At 34.2% G+C, this 23,832-nt stretch overlaps 2 protein-coding genes across 6 annotated transcripts in view; one reads left to right on the top strand and one right to left on the bottom strand.

The window, feature by feature from the left end:
• Positions 1-2,849: 2,849 nt before the first annotated feature.
• On the bottom strand, positions 2,850-9,288 carry LOC105252680. Its single transcript, XM_011260187.2, has 2 exons — positions 9,277-9,288; positions 2,850-4,286 (listed from the first exon to the last, which is right to left on the bottom strand). The coding sequence occupies exons 1-2, from the start codon at positions 9,286-9,288 to the stop codon at positions 2,850-2,852; spliced, it is 1,449 nt and encodes a 482-aa protein (XP_011258489.2).
• Positions 7,344-23,832, top strand: part of LOC105252679 (Y+L amino acid transporter 2) — a 53,245-nt gene continuing 36,756 nt past the window's right edge. Inside the window, exons 1-7 of one of the 5 annotated variants that reach the window (XM_025409322.1) lie at positions 7,344-7,596; positions 12,145-12,270; positions 12,407-12,551; positions 17,625-17,748; positions 17,833-18,033; positions 18,214-18,363; positions 19,060-19,237. In XM_025409322.1, the coding sequence (XP_025265107.1) occupies positions 12,192-12,270; positions 12,407-12,551; positions 17,625-17,748; positions 17,833-18,033; positions 18,214-18,363; positions 19,060-19,237 (877 nt within the window). In that variant the 5' untranslated portion in view covers positions 7,344-7,596; positions 12,145-12,191. The other 4 variants (XM_025409324.1, XM_025409323.1, XM_025409325.1 and 1 more) reach the window with 4 other exon arrangements.

Here is a 23,832-nt window from a genome sequence, read left to right on the forward strand (position 1 = left end):
GCGCCGTATGTATCGATGGATGTTTTCGATATTGCGCGCGAGTTTGAATTTCTTGCGATCTTTTAACAGTACATAAATGTATTAAGGTAAGATAACCATAAAATGAATATTTTACAAGATATTTTACGGTTTATGTAAAATTAAGAAATGATTTCAAGCCTTATAACTCAAAAAAGTACTTGAGGAAAAAAAATATTTTATTGTAGTGTTTTGGAAAGCCCTCGAGATAAGCTACAAGAATGTGCAATAAAAAATAGGGGGGTTCTATTTAATAAATTAACGGTGACCTTCACGTGACCTTCAGACTTAACGGCTTCCCACTTGCCTCCAAAATGAGTGCCGGGAGGATTAAAGAGCCATTGTGTTCCGTCATTCATAAGTAGCGATGCATTTCTCTGTTGTTCTTGAGATGCGGTCGAAAACAATTTTTGTAGTTCTGCATCTGCTCCGATTAAGTTCGTGCCACAGTCACTGGATAACGTGACGCAGATGTCTCGTCGTGCAGTATATCTCTTGTACACAGCGATAAATGTGTCGGCCGAATAGTCTGTTACTAATTCGAGGTGCACTGCGGATGTAGAAAAACAGACGAAAACTTCGATATAAGTTTTGTACTGCCGTGCATTTTTTCCTTTCCATGTTTTTCAAGAGCGGCCCAGCGTAATCAACTCCTGAATGTAAGAATGGGCGCGTGGTGGGGGTTACTCGTGCTGATGGAAGCTGTCCCATGAGTTGCTACGCTCTTTTTTGGCGATACCTAGTGCAAATCACACAGTGTAAAATGAAACTTTTAACGGGCAGACGACCACCAACAATCCAGTAGGCATTCCGAATGAAGGTCAACGTAATTTGAGTTCCTCCATGACAGGTTCTGGTATGAGCATCCGCTATGATCAACTGAGTGAAAGTCGGTTACTTTGGCAATATAAGGAGATGTTTGCTCTCTGGAGGTAATTGAGAGTGTTGAAGCCGACCTCCAGTGCGTAGTAATCCAGCAGAATCTGAAAAAGGAGTTAAATGATTGAGAGAACTGGACCTTGGACAAACAAACCTTGAGACAGAAGTCTGATTTCGTTAGTAAAATGTGTTCGTTGCACGATTCTGATCCAGTAGGTTTTAGCTGAATCAATTTCCATTGTGGTGAGCGGACCTTGGATCTTAATTTGCACACGCTTGAATCGTTCGACTGCTCTCATGCATAAGGCCGTAATGCGTAAAAGTTTCGTAAGCTCTGAATATCTCGTCATCAAGTCTCATTGGAATGGCTTTTTTATCGTTGTTGCAGTATGGATTGTCAGCGGTCTCTTTTCTAAATTGTCCGAGGAGGAAATTAGCAACGAGTGATTCGGCAGTCGCTAGATTGAGAGAGCCAGAAGGGTCCTTTCCATCAAGTAGTTAGTGTTGATAGCTGAGAAGGCGATATTGTGGCGTAAGTTAGTGCTTTACCCTAGGTATATCGTTTGGTTGGGTCGAGACAAGAATGCCTTTTTGGTATAAAATTCAGTCTTTATTCTCACCAACTTACATACGACTTAACTTAACTAATCTTTGGAGAAGAACACAGCATATATCTATATATAGATATGACTCTCTAACAACATATTCTTATTCGTTAGGGCTAGTGCGCAGTACAAAGTTACTAGGGAGCGGCCATAATATTCCTCTGGTTGCGACATCTGCGGGGTTTTCCTTCCCAGGTATAAATTTCCACTTTGCTTGTGGCAATGTCTCCTGTATGTGGATGACACGATTTTGAATGAAATCTTTCCATTTGGATGGATGGTTATTAATCCATGTTAATGTAATGGACGAATCGGTCCACATATAAACAGGGACTTCTGTCAGATTAAACACTTGAAGGACATGAATGGTTAATTGTGTAAGGAGCACCGCTCCTGATAGCCCCAGTCGCGGGATAGTCAGACTCTTTAGAGGAGCCACCTTAGTTTTGGTTGTAATTAAGTTCGTCGTGATCTCTCCTTCTAAATTAATAGCTCTGAGGTAGATTAATGCAGAGAGAACGTGAGTAGAGGCGTCACAAAATATGTAGCTGTACTTGACAACCAGGTTCGATTCCAATCCATCGTGGAATGGTGATTGCTTTCAAATCCTCTAATTCGTTCACAAACGTGATCCATTTATCGGCTATCGGGGCTGGTTCATCCCACTCGAGCTTTATTATCCATAAATCTTGAATCAAGACTTTGGCTTTGATTATAACCGGTGATAAAAGTCCAAGCGGATCGAAGAATTTTGCGATGATTGACAAAATAGTGCGCTTCGTTATCGTAGTTATGAGAGGACGATCCAGGATAAAGCGGAAACAATCAAACGCAGGTTGCCATTGTAAGCCCAGTACTGAAACACAAGAATCTTGATCGATGGAAATCGCATCCAGATTAATACGTTGATCTGATGGAAGGTGATTTAGAACGTTTGCATTGTTGCTGGCCCACTTCTGCAATGAGAAGCCGCCCACCATGCACAGCTGACATAGTTGATGTATTATTTCTTGAGCTTTTTCAACCGATTCAGCCCCTCCGAATATGTCATCGACATATCGTCCTTGCTGGAGACAAGGAACAGCTAATGGGAACTTCTTGCCTTCGTCTTCTATAAGTTGGTCGATTGTGCGGAGTGCTAAATAAGGTGCACAAGCTAGCCCGTAGGTGACGGTAGTGAGTTTATATGATTGCAGAGAATCTTCAGAGGTTGACCATCGGATCCGTTGGAATTTCCAATCGTCGAAGTGAACTTTGATCTGTCGATACATTTTTTCTATATCCACAGAAAACACGTATCGAAACTGCCTGAACCAAATCAGAACATTTAACAGATCCATTTGCAGTTTAGGTGTGCAAGATATCGTTGAGAGAGACTCCAGATGTAGTGCGACTCGATCCATTAAATACTACTCGTAATTTAGTGATAGTATTGCTCTCTCTCCACACTCCATGATGCGGTAAATAAAAGTTTGGGTGAAGATGTTCAGTGTTTGCTTCTGTGATGAGTTTCATATGTTGAAGATCCTCGTACTCCTTCATGAATTTAGCATATGCGTTGGCATATTTGGCATTCGATTTAAATCTATTACGAAGAGAATCCATCATTTTTGAAGCTCTGTTATTCGAATTTCCCAATAAATGAGGAGATTTCTTCAGTGGCAAGCGAACAATGTACCACCCTTGAGCTTCTTGAGCGTGAGTATCCTTGAAATGTTGCTCACAGTGTTGATCTTCAGGGGAAAGGGAGGCTTCGTGATTTGCGGATATCTCTTCTAATCGGTGAAGGAAATCATAAAGGCGAGAATCCATGGTAATGTGACAACTTCGAGCTGCGAGATGCGGCGATTCTGATGATACGGGACCAGATATGACCCAGCCGAATGCAGTTAATTGTGCAATTGGAGTGTTGGACGGTCCTTTTCTCAAGCCTTCCTTTATAATTTGAGGATAAAGATCCGCGCCAATAATTAAGTCAACAGCGCTAGGAGATCCGAATTGAGGATCGGCCAATGATAATCCCTCAAAATATGGCCATGGTCTCATCGTTATGGGAGCCGACAGAATTACGCTGGTTAGTTTCGGCAGGATATGAGCTGAGATTTGAAATTCTTCTGATTTGTCATACAGAGAAGTGATCTTGAATGATGTGAGTCCACGAGTCCGGTTGGACGATTGTTCTCCGACCCCGATTAGGGGAATGGACGATTTTGAGCGAGGCAGCCTTAAGGTTTGAACAGCTCTTTCCGAGATCAGTGTGACTTCAGACCCTTGATCAAGAAGTGCTCGGATTTTCATGGTGCATTCCGCTTTGTTGATAATGAGAACTTGCGTTGTCGCTAATAAAATACAAGTGGTAGATGTTTGAACCGGATGAATAGCGGTATGTAACACTTTCGATGGACCTGATTGTGTTGAGGTGTCGGCCGAAGTATTCAGATTTGCTTGTTCGGATTGGTTCTCAGTATTCGCTGGATTCCATTTGTGAATAGTGGTATGGTGCTTCTTGCCACATTTGAGACATCGTCGAGTTGAACGACATTCCGAAGCTCGGTGGTTTCTCAAACAGTTAAAACATAAACCGTGTTTCGTTACGGAATAACGTTGCTGGGCAGTTTGTGAATTATACTGTGGACATTCAATTAAGAAATGCTTCGAAGAACACAGGATGCATAACGAAGCTTGTTGGTTAATATTGCTTTTCTTTTGCATTTGATGATGTGCCTTTAGAACGTGAGGTGTTGTCTTCTTCTTAGCTGGAATATTTTGAGACTTCTCAAAGGCCTGTAAGGAGAGAAGACGTGTGACTAGAAATTCACAAAAATGTGTCCAGATTGGAGTCTTAGTAAGAGATGCTTCGAGTACGGTGTCTGAATAGTTCCGTCCAAGTTTGAATTTAGGATTTTAGCAAGAGGTGACGCTTCTCGTGCCACAATATTCATCAGCTTTTTAATGAGGCTGAATCAGTTAGATTTGAGCCACTCGAGTAATCCAGTTTCGATCTAACCGAGAATATGTAAGCATGTTTCGACAGGGTGGTATACATGTGTTTTTCAATACGTTTGTGGGCAGGTAGATTGGAATTCTTTAGTTAATCCGAGATGCTGCTCCCAGACCTTGACTGATTCTGAATCCAGCCTTTGGACGGCTAGGAAGATTAAAAAATCATACCATTTGTCAACTGGGCGCTGTAATGTCTCAAGCGTGCGGTAAATTTGCATCATATTCGTATAAAGGCATTCGAGGTCATTGGCAGATTCCTTCGTTATCTTCTTTAATAATAGTAAGGCTTGGATAGCCGAATTAACAAGTAAACGTTTGTTCTCATAGAAAGAAATAAGGTCAGTCCACGCCTTCTGGAAATTCTCAGCTGTTAAGGCAATATTTTTAAGAAGGTGAGCTGCTGTACCAGTCAAACTAACTTTTAAATATTGCAATTTTTCGACGGGGCTTAATGATGTGTTTTCAATGATTATTGAAGAGAACAAATCTTTGAAGGACATCCACTCAGAGGCAGTTCCATTGAATTTCGGTAAATTAATCCGAGGAAGCCTTGTATGATGAGAGAGACTTGGTGTGATGCCAGTTGAGAGAGAGATTGAGTAGATGATGTTCTCGGAATTGTCAAGCCTTCAAGGATTCAAGGTGAGCGCTCATTTTATCGACGGAATCTAAATATCGCTCATATGTTTGAGCGTGGATATTCTCAATAAAATATGAGAGTGTTCTCGTATTGCTGTCGCGTCTTCTGTATTGAGATGTCCGATCGATATAAAAATAGCATCATGGTTGATTGAAAATTTATTCCAGTTCTCCTTTAAAGCAGTGACACGAGCATTGACCAGCCGTGTCGTAATATCACTGGGAGCTATCCTGTTAAAACTTTCAATTGCCTGGAAAATAAGATTGCTCAAAGAGAGCTGTAATTCGATACGATTCTTTATGTGTGAGAGCCTCATGGTGAGAGTTCACAAATGAAAGTTCAATGAATTGAAATTTTTAATTTGAAAGTGCTCTTAATTTATCTTTGTGTTATATTTCCTGAATCACAGATCCGGCTCGAAGGACCAAATGTGCCGGACAAGTGAGAGGGAAATCAAAGACTGTAATTAAATGTAAAAAACACTGCAAAGGTTTCTTTTTAGAGAGTCCTGTATATTCACTTATTATAATTAATAAAATAATAGTAAATAACGTAATATATATCTAAACGTGAATTTCAACACTTAATAAAGGTTCTTATAATATAACCATAATATAACGAGAAAATTAATGCAGTACTATAATAATAGTAAATATTTAGAATAATAATTCATATAATATAAAATTTATAATTGTATTGAACTTAATATCAAATATTGCAATATATAATATCAAATATTGTAATGTTTAGCATGACATAAAATGTAACTAATAATAATGTAAAAATAATAATGTAAATAATAGATTTCAACATCTTAAATCCTTGTGATTCTGAGTCAGTAATTGATGGATTTTACCTGGAAAAATATATTGAGAACTTGAATTAATCAAGCCATTAGTTTAATTATTACTTAGCTGGGAATTGTATGACCAATCTGGTTCCAACACATTTTGAAAGCGTCTAGTCTTAGCGTTCCTGAAAGAATTTTCCTCTGTGTGACGTCAATGACCAAACAAAATGTCGGACTTGTTTCAATCTAGCAGGGATGAGATCTCTCGCGGTATTCGATCCTTCATCGACACTGCCTTTGCTCAATGTTATGTGAGAGAGAACTCTGAGAACGGCACGAGGCCGCCTTCATTATTTGAGAGAGAACTCTGAAAACGGCAGGAGGCCGCCTTCGTTATTTGAGAGAGAACTCTGAGAACGGCAGGAGGCCGCCTTCCACTAAACTTGTGAGAACGGTACGAAACCGCCTTGCACTACACGTTTGAGAACGGTACGAAACCGCCTTTGTCTCTCGTCAAAACGATGAGAACGTTTTGAGAACGGTTAACCACCGCCTGCGATAACTGTTTTTCTCGATCTTTGTTCTTTGTATACTTCTCGGAAAACTTTCTCTATATGAAAGAAGGCCATAACGAACACTGTCGATCTTTTTTCCGTTTTCCATAGTCGTTTCGAAAAGATATTTCACGTGACGAGAGCTGAATCACGAATACTCGCTAACAATGGCGAACAGAGAGAACGTTGTCAGCGCCTCCGCCGATCTCTTCTCTAGAGAGAGGCCCTTCGCTGCGCCAGCAGCGCCGTATGTATCGGTGGATGTTTTCGACATTGCGCGCGATTTGAATTTCTTGCGATCTTTTAACAGTACATAAAAATATTAAGGTAAGATAACCATAAAATGAATATTTTACAAGATATTTTATGTAAAATTTATGTAAAATTATGAAGGTTTATGTAAAATTAAGGAATGATTTCAAGCCTTATAACTCAAAAAATTACTTGAAGAAAAAAAATATTTTATTGTAATGTTTTGGAAAGCCCTCGAGATAAGCTACAAGAATGTGCAATAAAAAATAGGGGGGTTCTATTTAATAAATTGACGGTGACCTTCACGTGACCTTCAAATAACTCTCCGTCAAATCATTGTCAAATAATTCAAGGTCAAATCATTGTCACCATCTGACCTCCTTCAAGGTCACCAACTTTTGTTTGAAACATTTTTTTATTTAACGCACCGTTTCGGAAATATTATTTAAAATGGGACATCCTGTCCTTAAAATATGATTAAAATATTCTCATAAAAATATATTCATAGTATACTAAGAAATATTCTGAGTATGTACTGAGTAGGTTTCTAAGGCAGACATACATCCTCCGTACATTCTCAAAATATTATAGTACGTATATCGAATATTAATGGGATATACACAATCTACATTTGCGATATACTACGTACATACTCACTAACAGGATCTACCTGTGCTGTATGATTATGGTGCAATAAGAGTTAAATAATTTTATAATGTGTAACGATGCACCCCGAAATGCATCATTTCCTGGCGAATACCGACCGGAAGCTGTCGCCCGATGGTCATCGATCAGGCAACGGTAGAGACGCTCATTTTTTGGGGCGGGAACCTGGTTTAGAACGCTAAAAATAAGGTAAACTTTGAAAATTTTTTTAAAAGTAAAAATAAAATCGATCTTTTCGAAACTTTAAGGACAATTTATTACATATCTGAACAAAACAAAAAATATTTTTATTAAAAGAATAATGATACTAATATTGAGTTTTTTAATGATTATATTATAGTTGTGCCTCGTGACCGAAGTTGCGAATTGGCGAGAAAAGTTGAGCCTCCAATTCTTGTGAAACAAAAAAAACCAAAATGTTTTTATTTGTCATGAAATTCTATCGTTGATGAACTAAAAAAAATTAAGAAAAATATATAAAATTGTAAAAATTATGGGACTTTAGTGAAAAATAATGATTTTGACCCAAAAATTTTGACCTATTTATACAAAAATAAATTATTTAAACTAGTTTTTTTAAATGTTTTTAGTTCATTTAGGATGATTATCAATTATGCAACTAAAAAATTTTAGGAGAAGTCGATTGGCTGAATAGGTTTTTCTCTATCTTTGTCGCCAATTTGAAAAAAGTTGTTTCGAGAAAATTGCACTTAAAGGTTGCGGTACTAAAAAGGAAATTATTGATAACTTACAGCAATGCTATCATTTACTTGCAACTTTCGGTCGGATTTCTTAGCTCACGCCTATCGCTCTCCTCTTATCGCGCGCGCCTTAGCAACCGTTCCGCCGAACGCTCGTAAGTAAGGAGCGCGACGATAATCTTAGGCACGTGCGCGTCACAAACTAATGTGGCAATCTATCTAAGTTTTCTTTATTGTTTATTATTAATAAACATAATTATTCTATTATTAATTACATATATGTTCTATAACAATTTAAAATATTTGTGTTTTAAAACGTAATTACAGTAAAGAGAATTTAGATTGATAGATTGCCACATTATATTTGTGACGCGTACGTTCCTGAGCGCTCCTTAGTTACGAGCAGCGCGAGCGATAAGAGAGGAACAATAGGCGTAAGCTAAGAAATCTGGTCGAAAGTTGCAAGTAAGTGACAGCATTGACTTACAGTTAATCTGCTATATCAGGCTCATGCAGCAAGCCTTCCGCGTCCTTATGAAACTTATTTTCTTGTATTTTTTCAATCCCATAAGCTGTACGAGCCTTTTTCGTTGCTGATTTGTCGACGCCGCTCCTGTCTCTTAACTCGCTTTTCATCGTACTTATCAGCGAATTTACATGGCCATTATTTATTTTCAACAACTGTATTATTTGTAAAATAGTAGAATATCTTTGAAGATATCTGTAGCAACAAAAGCGACGATTTATAAATTTTGAGACTGGAATTCAAGTGTTTTGAAGCGAGACACCAGATTGTAAAATTGAAACTCTTGTTAGACTTTTGCGTGTGTAATCGTGTAAATATCTTATTAAACATTCTTCTTTCGACAGTTCTTCATAAATAGATACCAACATAGCTCTGGAGTCGCATATCACTTTGTTAAAAAACAACATTAGCTATGAGATCTGGATAGCTCAGTGGTCTAGAGCAGTTGCGGAAAGCGAAAGACTCGGCTTCGATCCAGTCACTTACACCTCACATATTTTTCTAGTCTACGAATATTGTTTTTTAGCAATTATTCGTTAGGTTGTGTGAATGCTCTCTTCAGAAGAGAACAGAATATACGTTGCCGTTGCCATGGATGGATTCTGTCGCTCGTTGACCAAATGGCATATAGACACGTCTAACCTCCTTCCACATCCCTATCTTTTCTGGATTCTAAAGTCTTACACTAATTAATGAGACATAGAATAATTAACTTAAAAATAATTATTTATTGTTATGATTTCTAAAATTTTCATAAAAATATAGAAAAATATAAAAAATGAAAAAGAATATTAAAAAATATAAAGAATACGATTATGTAAAAATATAATTATAAAAAGAAGTTGACACTATGAAGACTCAAACTCTCTTCGGACGTATATAACAAAATATGAAATGTGTCCCTTAGCCTATTTATCCATCGCGCTTCACGATTATTGTAACTATAATACTCAACTTAATGAATAGCCATTTAAATAATTACGATTTTCTCATAAACAAAAGACCATGTACTCAAATCTTTTTATAGTTTTGTCACACCAAATCTCTCCCTTCGAATGAGCTCATTCCATCTGATATTTTGCCATACTTGCCATCTCCTTATCAGATTCGATTCCCAATTTAGTGACATTTCTTTCCCATATTTTTATTGTCTACATCTTTTCGAGAGAATAAGAGGAATTTGCCACGGCCCTCCTATCAGAGTCAATTGATCCATTCGCTACTGTTATTGGCACAGTGGGAATTGCTAGAGGGATTTTAAGGGTTATGGTTATTCAATGGCGTTTTACTAGAGGGATCTTAAGATTGTGGTCATTCTATGGCATTATGCTCGTACCGTTTCTTACGGAAATCAGGCCAATCGGAAGTCAGCATATGAATATCTCTACCGGCACTTATTTGGTCAGCGAGCGATCTTTCAGGAATCTTCCGTAACAATCGGCATTGCATCCATCGAGTGAAATGCCAACATCACTGGAATCGCATATCACTGTGTTAAAAAGAATTAGATGTGAAATCTGGATAGCTCAGTAGTCTAGAGCAGTTGCCCGGAAAGTGATAGACTCAGGTTCAATTCCCGATCCAGTTGCACCTCACATATTTGTTTAATCCACGAATATTGTTTTCTAGCAATTATTCATTAGATTGAAAAGTGTGCGAATATTTTTTTCACAGGATATGCGTCGATACCTTGCTAAATTGCTGTGGCCTTTTATTCCGGAATATTTTCTAACTCAGGATGGAATTCTGAATTCTGTCACTCGTTGTCCAATCGTTACGTATCTAAAATAGTGTCACCCTTCATTCGAGCAGCGATTACTTAGAGATTCTCTGTGGCAATCTGCATTACATCCATTGAGCGAGATTTCAACATAGTTCTGAAATCATATGTAACTGTGTTAAATAGCAGCGCATAGCTCATTGAGGTCTGGATAGCTCAGTGATTTAGAGCAGTTGCGTGGAAAACAAAAGAAAAACTCGAGTTCGATTTCCGATCCAGCCACTTACGCCTCACATATTTTTAATCCATAAATATTGTCTAACAATTATTTGTTGAGCTGAAAAATATCTTAATTCTCTACACATAGGATGTGTTGATACCGTTGCCATAGATGAATTCTCCCGCTTGTTGGCCAAGTAGACATAGGAAAATAAATTATTCTATAGTTTCTATAGTAGTAAGGATGTATGTAAGGTCAGATATGTATATAAAATGAAAATTTATAACTCGGAAAGATCTTAATCAAAAGAGACTTAACTATATCATTTTGCAAGCAATCGAGGTTAGTTCAATGTAAAATAAAAAATATGGTGTCCTATTTAACATTTAAAAATTAAGATGATTTTAATATTATCTTAGCATAGCCCAAAATCAAAATAAATGTTTCATCTTATATCTCTCTTTGAAGGAAAACAATTTTAAACAATTTTTTTCTAAAATATTTTTTAGATATTTTAATGTTTTATTTTAAATGAAATATATACTCTCTTTATATATTAAAATATAATGCGTGCATGTATATAAAATGTAATATATATATATATATATATATATATATATATATATATATATATATATATACAGGGTGAGGCAAAAGTATGGAAACCCCTAAATTTTTCGAAAACTATGCATTTTAGAAACAAATGTTTCAGACAAAGGTTGTAAGATTTCAAGTAATGCATTACGTAGCAATATCAGTGTAACCTTGAATAGCACCGTCAAGGTCACATAAAAATCATCACTTTGAATTTCTTAAATGGAACCCCCTATTTTTCATTACATATTCTTGTAGCTTATCTCGAGAGCTTTCCAAAACACTATAATTAAGTACCTTTTTATTAAGTACTTTTTGAGTTATAAGGCTTGAAATAATTTCTTAATTTTACATAAACCATAAAATATCTAGTATACCATTCATTTTTCGATTATCTTACCTTGATACTTTTATGTACAAAATAATGAGAGAAATCAATTGGTGTAAAGAAAACATATAGTTGTTTCTAAGAAAAAATATGTAATTTGCAATTAACAATTACATATTTTTTCTTAAAAACAACTGTATGTTTTCTTTACACCAATTGATTCCTCTCATTATTTTGTACATAAAAGTATCAAGGTAAGATAATCGAAAAATGAATGGTATACTAGATATTTTATGGTTTATGTAAAATTAAGAAATTATTTCAAGCCTTATAACTCAAAAAGTACTTAATAAAAAGGTACTTAATTATAGTGTTTTGGAAAGCTCTCGAGATAAGCTACAAGAATATGTAATGAAAAATAGGGGGTTCCATTTAAGAAATTCAAAGTGATGATTTTTATGTGACCTTGACGGTGCTATTCAAGGTTACACTGATATTGCTACGTAATGCATTACTTGAAACCTTACAACCTTTGTCTGAAACATTTGTTTCTAAAATGCATAGTTTTCGAAAAATTTAGGGGTTTCCATACTTTTGCCTCATCCTGTATATATGGAATATAAAATGTAATATATATTATATTTATAGGCTTTCTTACATTCATCAATTGTTACGGCGTGAAAGAGACTTCTAAGATGCAGAATATATTTATGTTTGCTAAAATCGGAGCATTGATGATTATTATTATAGCTGGATTAATCTGGCTTTGCATGGGTAAGTGTTTTAATCATAAGCATATTTTGACATACATATATTTTATATATATATATATATATATATATATATATATATAATACATATTATGTTGATAACATATTTTATGTTAATCAAAGTTTGTTATATTAATTAGGACATAAAGAAAATTTTGAAAATATTTTTGAAAATACAAATACTGATCCGGGTAAAATTGCTGTGGCCTTTTATTCCGGAATATTTTCTTACTCAGGATGGAATTATTTGAATTTCATGACGGAAGAATTGAGAGATCCTTATGTGTAAGTTATTTTTTCTATGAAATAGATTTTTCCCAATACTATATAAAGAAAAATGAAAGCTGTGAAATGTATTAATTAAAATATTTAATTATAATTAATTTAATTATAATTAAATTAATTAGTAAAAACAAAAGTAAAAACAAAAAAGCTCTGATATATTGAACATAAAAAACGAAAAAGAATAAGGTTAATAAAAATCAAATGCAGGGAATAAATGCACTTATGTTATGTAAAAATTTAATAATAATGAATTTAGAGTTTTCTTTTGGACCATTTTCATTATTTATGAATCAGAAAAGATAATTTTAATCGTTAAACAAATATCAAGAGACACGGTAGTGTCTCGTGCCAAGTTCATGCGAAGCATTAGCGAGGTACTCCGTGTATTTATACGCGAGTCGGACAGTTGAGAGTAACTCAGATTACGAATTTCAATAACGGCTGAACGGATCGAATTCTTATTAGGCTTAATCGATAGAGTGAGTTTGAATTATATAAAAAACTGTCTTTATTTTTGTGCTACGTGATATGCAAAGGAGATATAATAACACAAAGTCGAGATACTGAAATTTAACAAACGTCTTCATCGTCATGTCGTCTTCATCAACATGTATACAACACATAAAAAGAGAAAATATATTGTTGCTACTCTCGACAGAAGATTGCGCTAGTGGCGCTCTGGGATTAATTACATGTGTCATTAGTGACATATATATCATTAACCGCATTTTGAGTAGTGACAAGTAATAAAGTGCAAGTTAAATAATAAATAATTAAAAGGTAAGACTTCTGAATAGCCCCTACCTCCGAATTTGATGAAACTTCCAGCATTTCAAGGGACTATAAGAGAACACATTCACACCATAAAAGATTTTTTGCGGAAACGAGTAGAAGCAAAGAAACTCAAAAAAGAAAGTTTTCATATATTTTGCAAAAGATACTTATATAAATATCAGAAACGTATGTGTACACACATACACACGCGCGCGCGTGCGGGATGCAAGGGGGGTCTTCGGCCCCCCTCCCGCAATCATCCCCCCGGTAGGTAAGGTACCTAATCTTAACTTTAAACCTAAATTTCAATTAACAACTTAAACTTAAACTTAAGCTAACAATTATACTAGCTAAATACAACTTAAACTTAAGCTAACAATTTAATGCAAAAAACAATAGCCAAATAACTATTTAGATTTACACTATGTCATGGAGACAATTTCTTTATGTAAGAAAGTAATTCTTTGAAACGATTTTTATTATGCTTCCGAAGCCATCTTCTCCACTGATATTCCATTACATGATCTGCAAAGCATTCCTCAGGTATATGCCTCCCTGCGAAATATCGCCTCATCGGCCGCCAACTTGCCTCGATTCGTTGTGAACCCCATCAGCTGCCACAAATTCTCTACTATGGTTAACTGTCTTATGAATGTAACCACAATCTCCCAGCTCATTAAATGCTTTCCATTGATCTGTATGCATAATCGAGCCTGGAGCCACATTCTGTTGGATAAGCGGTATCAAAACCTCAGATGTACGCTGATTCTTCGAATACATCTCCAATCTAAAGTCCTCACTCTCATCCTCTATCATCCCTAGCAGCCAATGTCCTTCTATCACTCGTCCACTTTGATATTTCCTTCGTCCAAACTTTGATTCGTCAATTTGAACTATCTTTCCTGGGCCTCCTATTAGTCCTCTTTCCTGTTGTTGCTCTAAACACTTTTCTACAACTATTCCCTGCAGTAAATATATCAATCACATATTATCTCTGAGAAACAACCACTTTCATCAAACATCGCCTCTCTGCAAACTTTTTTGTAACTATTATTATCACAGAAACTCATCATAAGACTAAAAACTTTATTAGCATTTATATGATGTCCTGCAAACCATGTTCCAGTAGCTGCACTTATTTCTGCAAGGCGACTTAAAGTATGATTTTTATTTTTTGGACACCGAAATGTATCCAAGCGCCCTCTATTTATATAGTATTTATATACTACCTCATTTCACACTTATGTTATGACTGTCGCGAACTATAAAGAAGAAAGTTTTCTTGAGCCCATTTTAGAGCTGTCTCACGATCGGCAATCACTTCAAGAGTTAATTTATGCCGATTCCACATCTTTAATAATTCGTTGTAAGCACATCAATGCGAAAAATCAGCACCTTCCGATCGTCGCTCCATTAACTGAGTTCTCCAAATCCACTTATAAATATTTATCAAAATTCAAAAGTCGCAAACTCATGTAGAACAAAACAACTAAACCTCGTTTCAAAGCATGTTCAAAGCACAAGGGGATGTGAGGTGGACATTGCTTCACGTGAAAACTCGCAAGCCCATATAGAACAAAACATTACAGACCTCACACAGTTTATACCTTTCAAAATAACTCCTATATTTTTCAAAATTTTTTTCTCAATAATTTTTTAACAACAAGCAACGGTTAAAACCTTCTGAAAATTGCTCAGAGTTATGACCTTAACAAGATATGTCAAAATCAAAGTTGTCGGAAATGAATTCTAAACGATAGTTTTACCGTCTTTTTTTTTTAATTTCTCTGTTCCTAATCGTTTCCGTAAAAAATCCTTTACGATATAAATATGTTCTCTTATGATCTTCAAATGCTATAAATTTTATCAAATTCGGAGGTAGGGTCTATTCGGAAGTTGAGCCAATAAAATAAAATATAATATAATATATATATATATATATATATATATATATATATATATATATCTTAAAAAAACTTCAAAGTCGCCAGCAAATAAATAAAACAGAGTAATTAAAATTGCCAGTTGTGGTCAACCTTAATTACTCTGTATATATATATATATATATATATATATATATATACAGCGTGTGTCAAAAGTTCCGGGACGGCTGGATAATTTGAAAAATACGCATCACAGAGGAAAATGACCTAGACAAAAGTTGTAGGATTTTTCCCGGGCAATCCGACGGTGACCTTAGATTTGACCTTGGATAGTCATTTGAAGGTCACATAAAGATTACCTTCAATTTCTTAAATGGAACCCCCTATTTTTCATTGCATATTCTTGTAGCTTATCTCGAGAGCTTTCCAAAACACTATAATTAAGTACCTTTTTATTAAGTACTTTTTGAGTTACAAGGCTTGAAATAATTTCTTAATTTTACATAAACCATAAAATATCTAGTAAACCATTTTTCGATTATCTTACCATTCATTTTTCGATTATCTTACCTTCATACTTTTATGTACAAAATAATGAGAGGAATCAATTGGTGTAAAGAAAACATACAGTTGTTTTTAAGAAAAAATATGGAATTGTTAATTGCAAATTACATATTTTTTCTTAGAAACAACTATGTGTTTTCTTTACACCAATTGATTCCTCTCATTATTTTGTACATAAAAGTATGAAGGTAAGATAATCGAAAAATGAATGGTTTACTAGATATTTTATGGTTTATGTAAAATTAAGAAATTATTTCAAGCCTTATAACTCAAAAAGTACTTAATAAAAAGGTACTTAATTATAGTGTTTTGGAAAGCTCTCGAGATAAGCTACAAGAATATGCAATGAAAAATAGGGGGTTCCATTTAATAAATTGAAGGTAATCTTTATGTGACCTTCAAATGACTATCCAAGGTCAAATCTAAGGTCACCGTCGGATTGCCCGGGAAAAATCCTACAACTTTTGTCATTTTCCTCTGTGATGCGTATTTTTCAAATTATCCAGCCGTCCCGGAACTTTTGACACACGCTGTATATATATATATATTGTATATATATTTATATATATATATATATATATATATATATATATATATATACAGGGTGTCCCACCTAGAAGTGGCCATCCTTTTTTATCTTTTAAACTAAAAAAGATAGACCATAACAAATATATATGAAATTAAATGGCTTTAACTGAACTTTATTGTGAGTATAGTGGTTGATTACAAAATTTATCTGTATTAAAGAACGGAGAGATATATATAATTTTTTTATAATAATGTAGATATTTTGATATAATAAAAGTTGTAGCGCTGTTTGAAACGAATATAATGATGTATGATTTAATGTAAATATTTTACATATTATACGATTTAATGTAAATATTTTACATATTATACGAGATTTTCCGGCTTGAAATATCACGGGTGACGTCCACCATTTCATTTTCGGCCCTGCGATATAGCCAACTTCTGACTGAGTATCATGATTAAATGACAACATGACATATGTCAACCTCTAATGCACGAGTCAGAAGTTGACTATATCGCAAGGCCGAAAATGAAATGGTGGACGTCACCCGTGATATTTCAAGCCGGAAAATCTCGTATAATATGTAAAATATTTACATTAAATCATGCATCGTTATATTCGTTTCAAACAGCGCTACAATTTTTATTATATCAAAATATCTATATTATTATAAAAAATTATACACATCTCTCCGTTCTTTAATACAGATAAATTTTGTAATCAACCACTATGCTCACAATAAAGTTCAGTTAAAGCCATTTAATTTCATATATGTTTGTTATGATCTATCTCTTTTAGTTTAAAAGATAAAAGGGGGCGGCCACTTCTAGGTGGTACACCCTGTATATATATACATATATATATATATATATATATATATATATATATTCTTTTTAATATAATATCTGTAGTCAAATTATAAAATATTATTAAAAAGGAAGTGTTGTATTCTTTAAAAACCTACTTTTCTTTAAGTGTTATATTCTTAAAAAACTTACTTTTTTTTTAAAAAAAAGATAAAAAAAGATGCCAAGTTCATGTACTAATTGCATCTAACTGTTGTCTTGTCTATAAAAATAGTGATATATAAAAATTGCGCCAACTAAGTTTAAAAATTTATACAAGATAAATAGAAGTACAAGGAAGAAAACTTGTATAAGCTAACTTGTATAAATTAATAAAAAAAAAAGGAGTAAAAAAAAATTTAATTTACATATGCATTTATTCAATGCGTTCTTGTTAGACCTATTCCTTTCCGCCTTTTTATGTACTAATTATGTTCTTTGTTGAATTAATATTTGAATTATTTTTTATTGTTAGAAATCTACCACGTGCGATATATATATCACTGCCATTAGTGACCTTGATATATGTTATGGCGAATATTGCTTATTTAACGGTTATAACACCTACTGCTATGATTGCTTCTAATGCCATCGCTGTAGTAAGTATTTTTCTATAGTCTAACAATGTATCAGCTAGAGTTGCAATATCCGATATTCCGTGTTAAATTCAATATTTATGTTAGACTTTCGGCAATCAACTTCTTGGATACATGGCATGGATAATACCTGTAATGGTAGCTGTATCTGCCTTTGGAGGACTGAGCGTTCATATTATGACATCGTCTAGGATGTGCTTTGTTGGTGCCAGAAATGGTCACTTCCCCTCAATGTTAAGCCATATTAACATGTCCAGACTCACACCTACACCTGCTTTAATATTTCTGGTATATACATTAATTATATTTTTTCTAATTAAATTGGTTAAAATTATAAAATTCTTCCTCTATAGATATGTTTACTTATAGCAATCATATATGATTATAACGTTAAAAGTAAAAAATGAAATATTCTTTTAGATTAAATAGTTGAATAAGTTTACGACTTAATCTTATTTGTATTTACAGTGTATTTTATCTCTCATAATGTTATGTACGAGTGATATATTTGTACTGATTCCATATTGCAGTATAGTAGAATCATTTTTCATTATGATCTCTGTGGCTGGAATTTTATGGTTGCGTTATAAAAGACCTAATATGGAACGACCAATAAAAGTAATTATTTTACATTTATTATTTTACAGATATAAAATATAAAAGAGGATGTTAAAAAGGGTCAATTTTGGCTTTCAAAAATGTAAATAAGAGAAACAATGTTTTTTGTACGTTTTGACCTCCTGAGTAGGATAAGATTATTAAAAAATTCATAAGATTTAGGGAGCATATTGAAATTTAAGCAAAAGCATTACATTTGTAGAAATTTGGATGATGAACAAGCAGTACATTTGTAGAAATTTGGATGATATACAAAGCTACTACAAAAAGCATACATATGAATTTTTTTGAAGAAAGGAATGGAAAAGGAGTGTATAAGAATAAAGGGGTATACTTTGTGTGTGTATAAAGAAAGAGGTGTAAGCAATTGATTGTGGCAGAAGAAGGATTTGGATGGGTTATATAAAGTAAGATGAAAGGGTTGCCACAGAAATACATCCAGTGAGACAGACGACGTGTTTAGAAAAGGGCGGATAAAATTAAAGAAGGAAATAGAGAAGATTATTTCTGTATGTTTAAGTTGATTTATATATATGCATATGAAATAAACTACGTGTTTCGAAAGAATAAGGAAAGAAATAGAGAAATTATTTCTGCATGTTTAAGACATTCCTTATACACTTCAGTCAAGCAAAATCGGCCCTTTTTTCATCATCCTTCTTTGTATACCTACATATTAAATAAAAATTTTTCTAGGTACCATTATGGATACCTATAGTATTCGTAATAATATGCATTTTTTTGGTTATTGTACCATGTTACGAAAGACCATATGAACTCGGCATGGGAATTCTAATCACTATAACTGGTATACCGGCATATTTCTTTGGTGTCGCTTGGAAGAATAAACCGATGTGGTTTCAAAAAATTAACAGTACGTAATTTCCATAAATATCAGTAAAAGTTTATGATGTAATATTTATACAATATTACATATTTCTTTTTTTCCCCCTTTCCCCCGTTTCTTTGTCTCTTCTTCATTCATTCTCTTTCTTTCTTTCTCTCTTTCTCCTTTCTTCTCTTTTTCATTCTCTCTTCACTTTCTTTTCCAATTCTCCTCTTTTTCTTTCATTTCTCTTTCTTTCAGTCTCCTTCTTATTTATAGATGAAAGGATTTTTTTTCAAACTCAATATATTCAATCTCCATTCTCATTTTAATTGTATGCATAAAATAAGAATGAGTAGTTGACTCGATTGTTCACGTTGAGAATTAAACTAAATATACAATCTTCTAATTAATTGTATCAATGTATCAAGCAGCAATTCAAAGAATCTGTGAATGATTGTGATCAATCGCAATATAGTTAAACGAAATGTTCCTGTGGTTGGGTCGACGAAGAACTTCTGCACAAAATCTTTTTTAAACTTATATCAAAAGATAGATCTTGATGAGAGAAATTGCTTGTTGTGCCGGAAGCGGCACGGGATGTGGAGTCGGGAGATATAGAATATCTCAGACCGCCGAAGGATCAGGAATCGGGTTTGGCTGTATTTAATAATTTTATGTGCTTTCTGTTTCAATTATACCTTGTATTTTATACATCAGTTCGTACAGGAGCCTTTCTTATTTCTGCTGATACAGTTGAGTCTTTCCGCCTTGTCGTCGATTAATGTCGATTATGTCCAAGTAGTTCGTTTATGACACATGATTGGTTCGCACTTAACACGGGTTACATTTGCTTTACGACTGTTCGCCGTGCTCTTGCGGTGATTCGTATTTAAACCCTTATTTTGGAAGGTTTTTTGAGAGGGAACCGCTTAGTAACATGGCCATACGAGGTCATGGTGCGGTCAAGTTGAAGTGCAAGCGAAGATGATTTGATGTCGAACTCCTTCGTTGCACTTCCGCATTTTCGGCAAATCCGCGCGTGGTTCGCTGAGACAGCGATTCTATAAGGTGAATGTTCGATATCGCATTTATCAATAATATTTTATGCTAACGTTTAATATTTTAATTATGTACAGGTTATATAGGGTGGGCCATTTAAAATTTGGAATTTAATTTGGCTCTAAAAAAAACGTATGAATATTTTTCAAAGTTTATGGCTTTATTGGAAAGGTAGTACATTGCCATTAAACATGAAATACAATTTCATTCAAATGACTTCCACGGCTGGCTGCACAATACCCCATTCTATCAACCCAATTTTTCAGTACATTTTCCACTGTATGGGCGTGTATTTCATCAATGGCAACTTTGATTTCATGTTTTAATTCTTGAATCGTTTCCGGCTGGTTAGCGTAACACTTATCCTTGACGGTTCCCCATAAAAAATAGCGGTGTCAAATTGCAGCTGCGAGGCGGCCAATTGACATTAGCATTTCAGCTGATTATGCGATTTTCGAACCACTGTGAAGTTGGCCCCTCATTTTAAAAAATTTGAAAATTTTATTAGAGTTCTGATAGCCCCCCTAAGAGTTCTAAAGTTCTCTATCAGTTTTAGAAATAGTTCCGTCATTTAAAACAAAAAAAATAGCATTTGAAGATACGGGGGGGCCAACTTCACATTTTGTGCAACTTTAACATGGCATAACTTTTTTGTTATCAATTTTAGAGCTTTGGTTATTAAGGGTAATTGTTAGAACTCTTTGGGGGGCTATCAGAACTCTCAATAGAACTGTCAAGTTCCGAAAAAAATTTTCACCCTTAAAATAGGGATAATAAATTTTTCGGAAATCAGCAGTTCTCTCGAGAGTTCTGGTAGCCCCCCCAAGAGTTCTAACAATTTTTCTTAATAATCGAAGGGCTACGACGCGAAATTAAAAAGTTCTCGCTGGTTGAAGTTGCAAAATCGAAAATTTTCGAAGTCCCACAAGGGTAGACATTTTTTTCGGAAATCAGCAATTCTCTCGAGAGTTCCGGTAGCCCCCCGAAGAGTTTTAACGATTGTTCTTAATAATCGAAGGGCTACGACGCGAAATTAAAAAGTTCTCGCTGGTTAAAGTTGCAGAATCGAAAATTTTCAAAGTCCCACAAGGGTAGACATTTTTTTCGGAAATCAGCAGTTCTCTCGAGAGTTCCGGTAGCCCCCCCAAGAGTTTTAACGATTTTTCTTAATAATCGAAGGGCTACGACGCGAAATTAAAAAGTTCTCGCTGGTTGAAGTTGCAGAATCGAAAATTTTCAAAGTCTCACAAGGGTAGACATTTTTTTCGGAAATCAGCAGTTCTCTCGAGAGTTCCGGTAGCCCCCCCAAGAGTTCTAGCGATCTTTCTTAATAATCGTGGCGCTACGATGTGCAATAATATAGTTATTATCAATTTTTTATACTCTTGTTATTATACTTATATGTATACTATTATACTTATATACTACTATTAATAGATACTAATACTACTTATAATATAGATTATATTACACATATTATTATATTGTACTATATTATTACTAAATACTAGATTTTTTAGACTTGTTTTTTAATTTTTTTTTAAATTTTTGTATGTATATATACATATATATATATATATATATATATATATATATATATATATTTATATATGAGATGCTTAAGAGAACTTTATATCCTATATTATGCTATGTATTACTTATTACTAAATTTTTTTAGAATTAGTTTAGAATTTTTTTGTATTTTTATTTTTTTTATTATTTCCGCTGTACTTATTAATTTTTAACATAAATAATTACGTGTGGACATATGTCTTCTTTTCCATTTACTGTTGATCGTTTTGTGGCTAGGTCGTCGTATTTGTACCATTGCGTTCCTATATACGTGAACGCAATGTAATGTCCACTACTATAACCACTGCCGTATTGAATATATGATATCACTCCTGACAGGATATAGTGTTTATCATCAACAACAATAGTTTTAGATATGGTGTCCAATGTGTATTTAATATTAATATTTTGATCATGCATGTAATTAGGATCACTAAAAATACACGTATCTATAATTAGATGAGAACCATAGGAAATAGTACGGTTAACATTAACTTCTTTGCAATTTTTGCATGTTGTTTTTTTTCGCGTAATAATGTTGTCATCTATTGCTTGTTGCATGTTACTTAAGCAATTTTTTATAATGACGTCTACATTTATGTTGCAGGTCGAGGAGGTTCTTTTATAACTGTGATCGCAATTGTCACATTTACACATAGTTGTAGAACTAGGAATATCTTCAAGTAAAATTTCGGCAAGATGCGCAGCATTGCAATTAGCATTTAAAGAAGATATGTTCCTAGTGTATGTCTTTTTCTTGAAAATGGCGATATTGCATAGGATTGTTGTTCGTTCACAATAATCGTTAGCAATAATTTTTCCGCGTGCTAAAACATCTTTAATCAGTTTTATAAAGTGATTAGATGATGCCATTACTTCTGTTTTATAGGTATCTCGCATACCTATACCATTCGCCACAACTTGGAAAATTGAGTCGAATGCGCAAGTTTCTCGCACAACAATTTTTTCTTTGTTTATCGTCGTGGCGTTGCATACGCTGCCATTTTTAAAAACTGGAATACCTATAGTTTTATTGGTGGTAATTAAATCCCAATCAGCACATGGCGTTAAATAATTAGATTTGAGTCGTTTCGCGACCTTTTCAACATCATCACTTGCGGATCTTTTTATTTTAAGCTTCCAATTTTCTATTTCATTTAACGAGTCTCGCGCAATCTCGTTTTCATTTTTGTCTGTATTGTCTTCATCCTTTATATTTTTTTCTTCAATCTCACTTTTTATTGAGATTGATTCCTCATTATAAATTATAGACGAGTGTGATGGATTAAATATTTTAGGCGTGTCTACAATTATTGGGCTCGAAATATCTTTGCTTGGTGAAGGTGTTTTTTCAGGTGTTTGTTTGGATGCACCTGTTAGTAGAAGCCTACCTTCTAAATATTCCAGATGACGAATGATAAATTTATCAATACGCATAGGTAATTGATTTTTAAACACTCTTGTTTTAAGCGCTGAAAATTCGGCTTCGACAAACGATGATGAAGCAATTTGTGAGCCACGTTTAAAATAAGATCTCATTATGCCCGTCCACAAGGGTAAATAAGTTATGAGAAACTTTATTTTTCTCGCAGCTTCGGGATTATAATACGCATTCACGATACTTCCGTTGCGCGAATTACGGGCAATTTCTTGAGCATCAAGAAATAGGTTTTCGGCCAAAGTTGTCCAGTCGCTTGCTAAAATTTCTTCATCATCGTTAATTTCATCATAATCTTCATTTTCAATGTCATCACAATCATCATCCTTTTCAATGTCATCAATAACTGTGCCTTTAATGACATTATTTACATCTCTTAAATGTATTTCTGAGGATAAAAATGCACCGCTTTTATCCAGGCCTATTTCTTCGCTCAACGTTACTATTAAAACTGATTTTAAAAAATTATGCACCACGGTAAAATTTTCCATTTGATAGGCTTGTCCCAGGCATCTTAAAAAAAATTGTCGGATTTTAGGTGCTTTACCTCTTAGACATTCCCATTTGGCTA

This window comes from Camponotus floridanus, unplaced genomic scaffold (genome assembly GCF_003227725.1).
Source record: "Camponotus floridanus strain SB8 unplaced genomic scaffold, Cflo_v7.5 scaffold259, whole genome shotgun sequence".
Lineage (NCBI taxonomy): Eukaryota > Metazoa > Arthropoda > Insecta > Hymenoptera > Formicidae > Camponotus > Camponotus floridanus.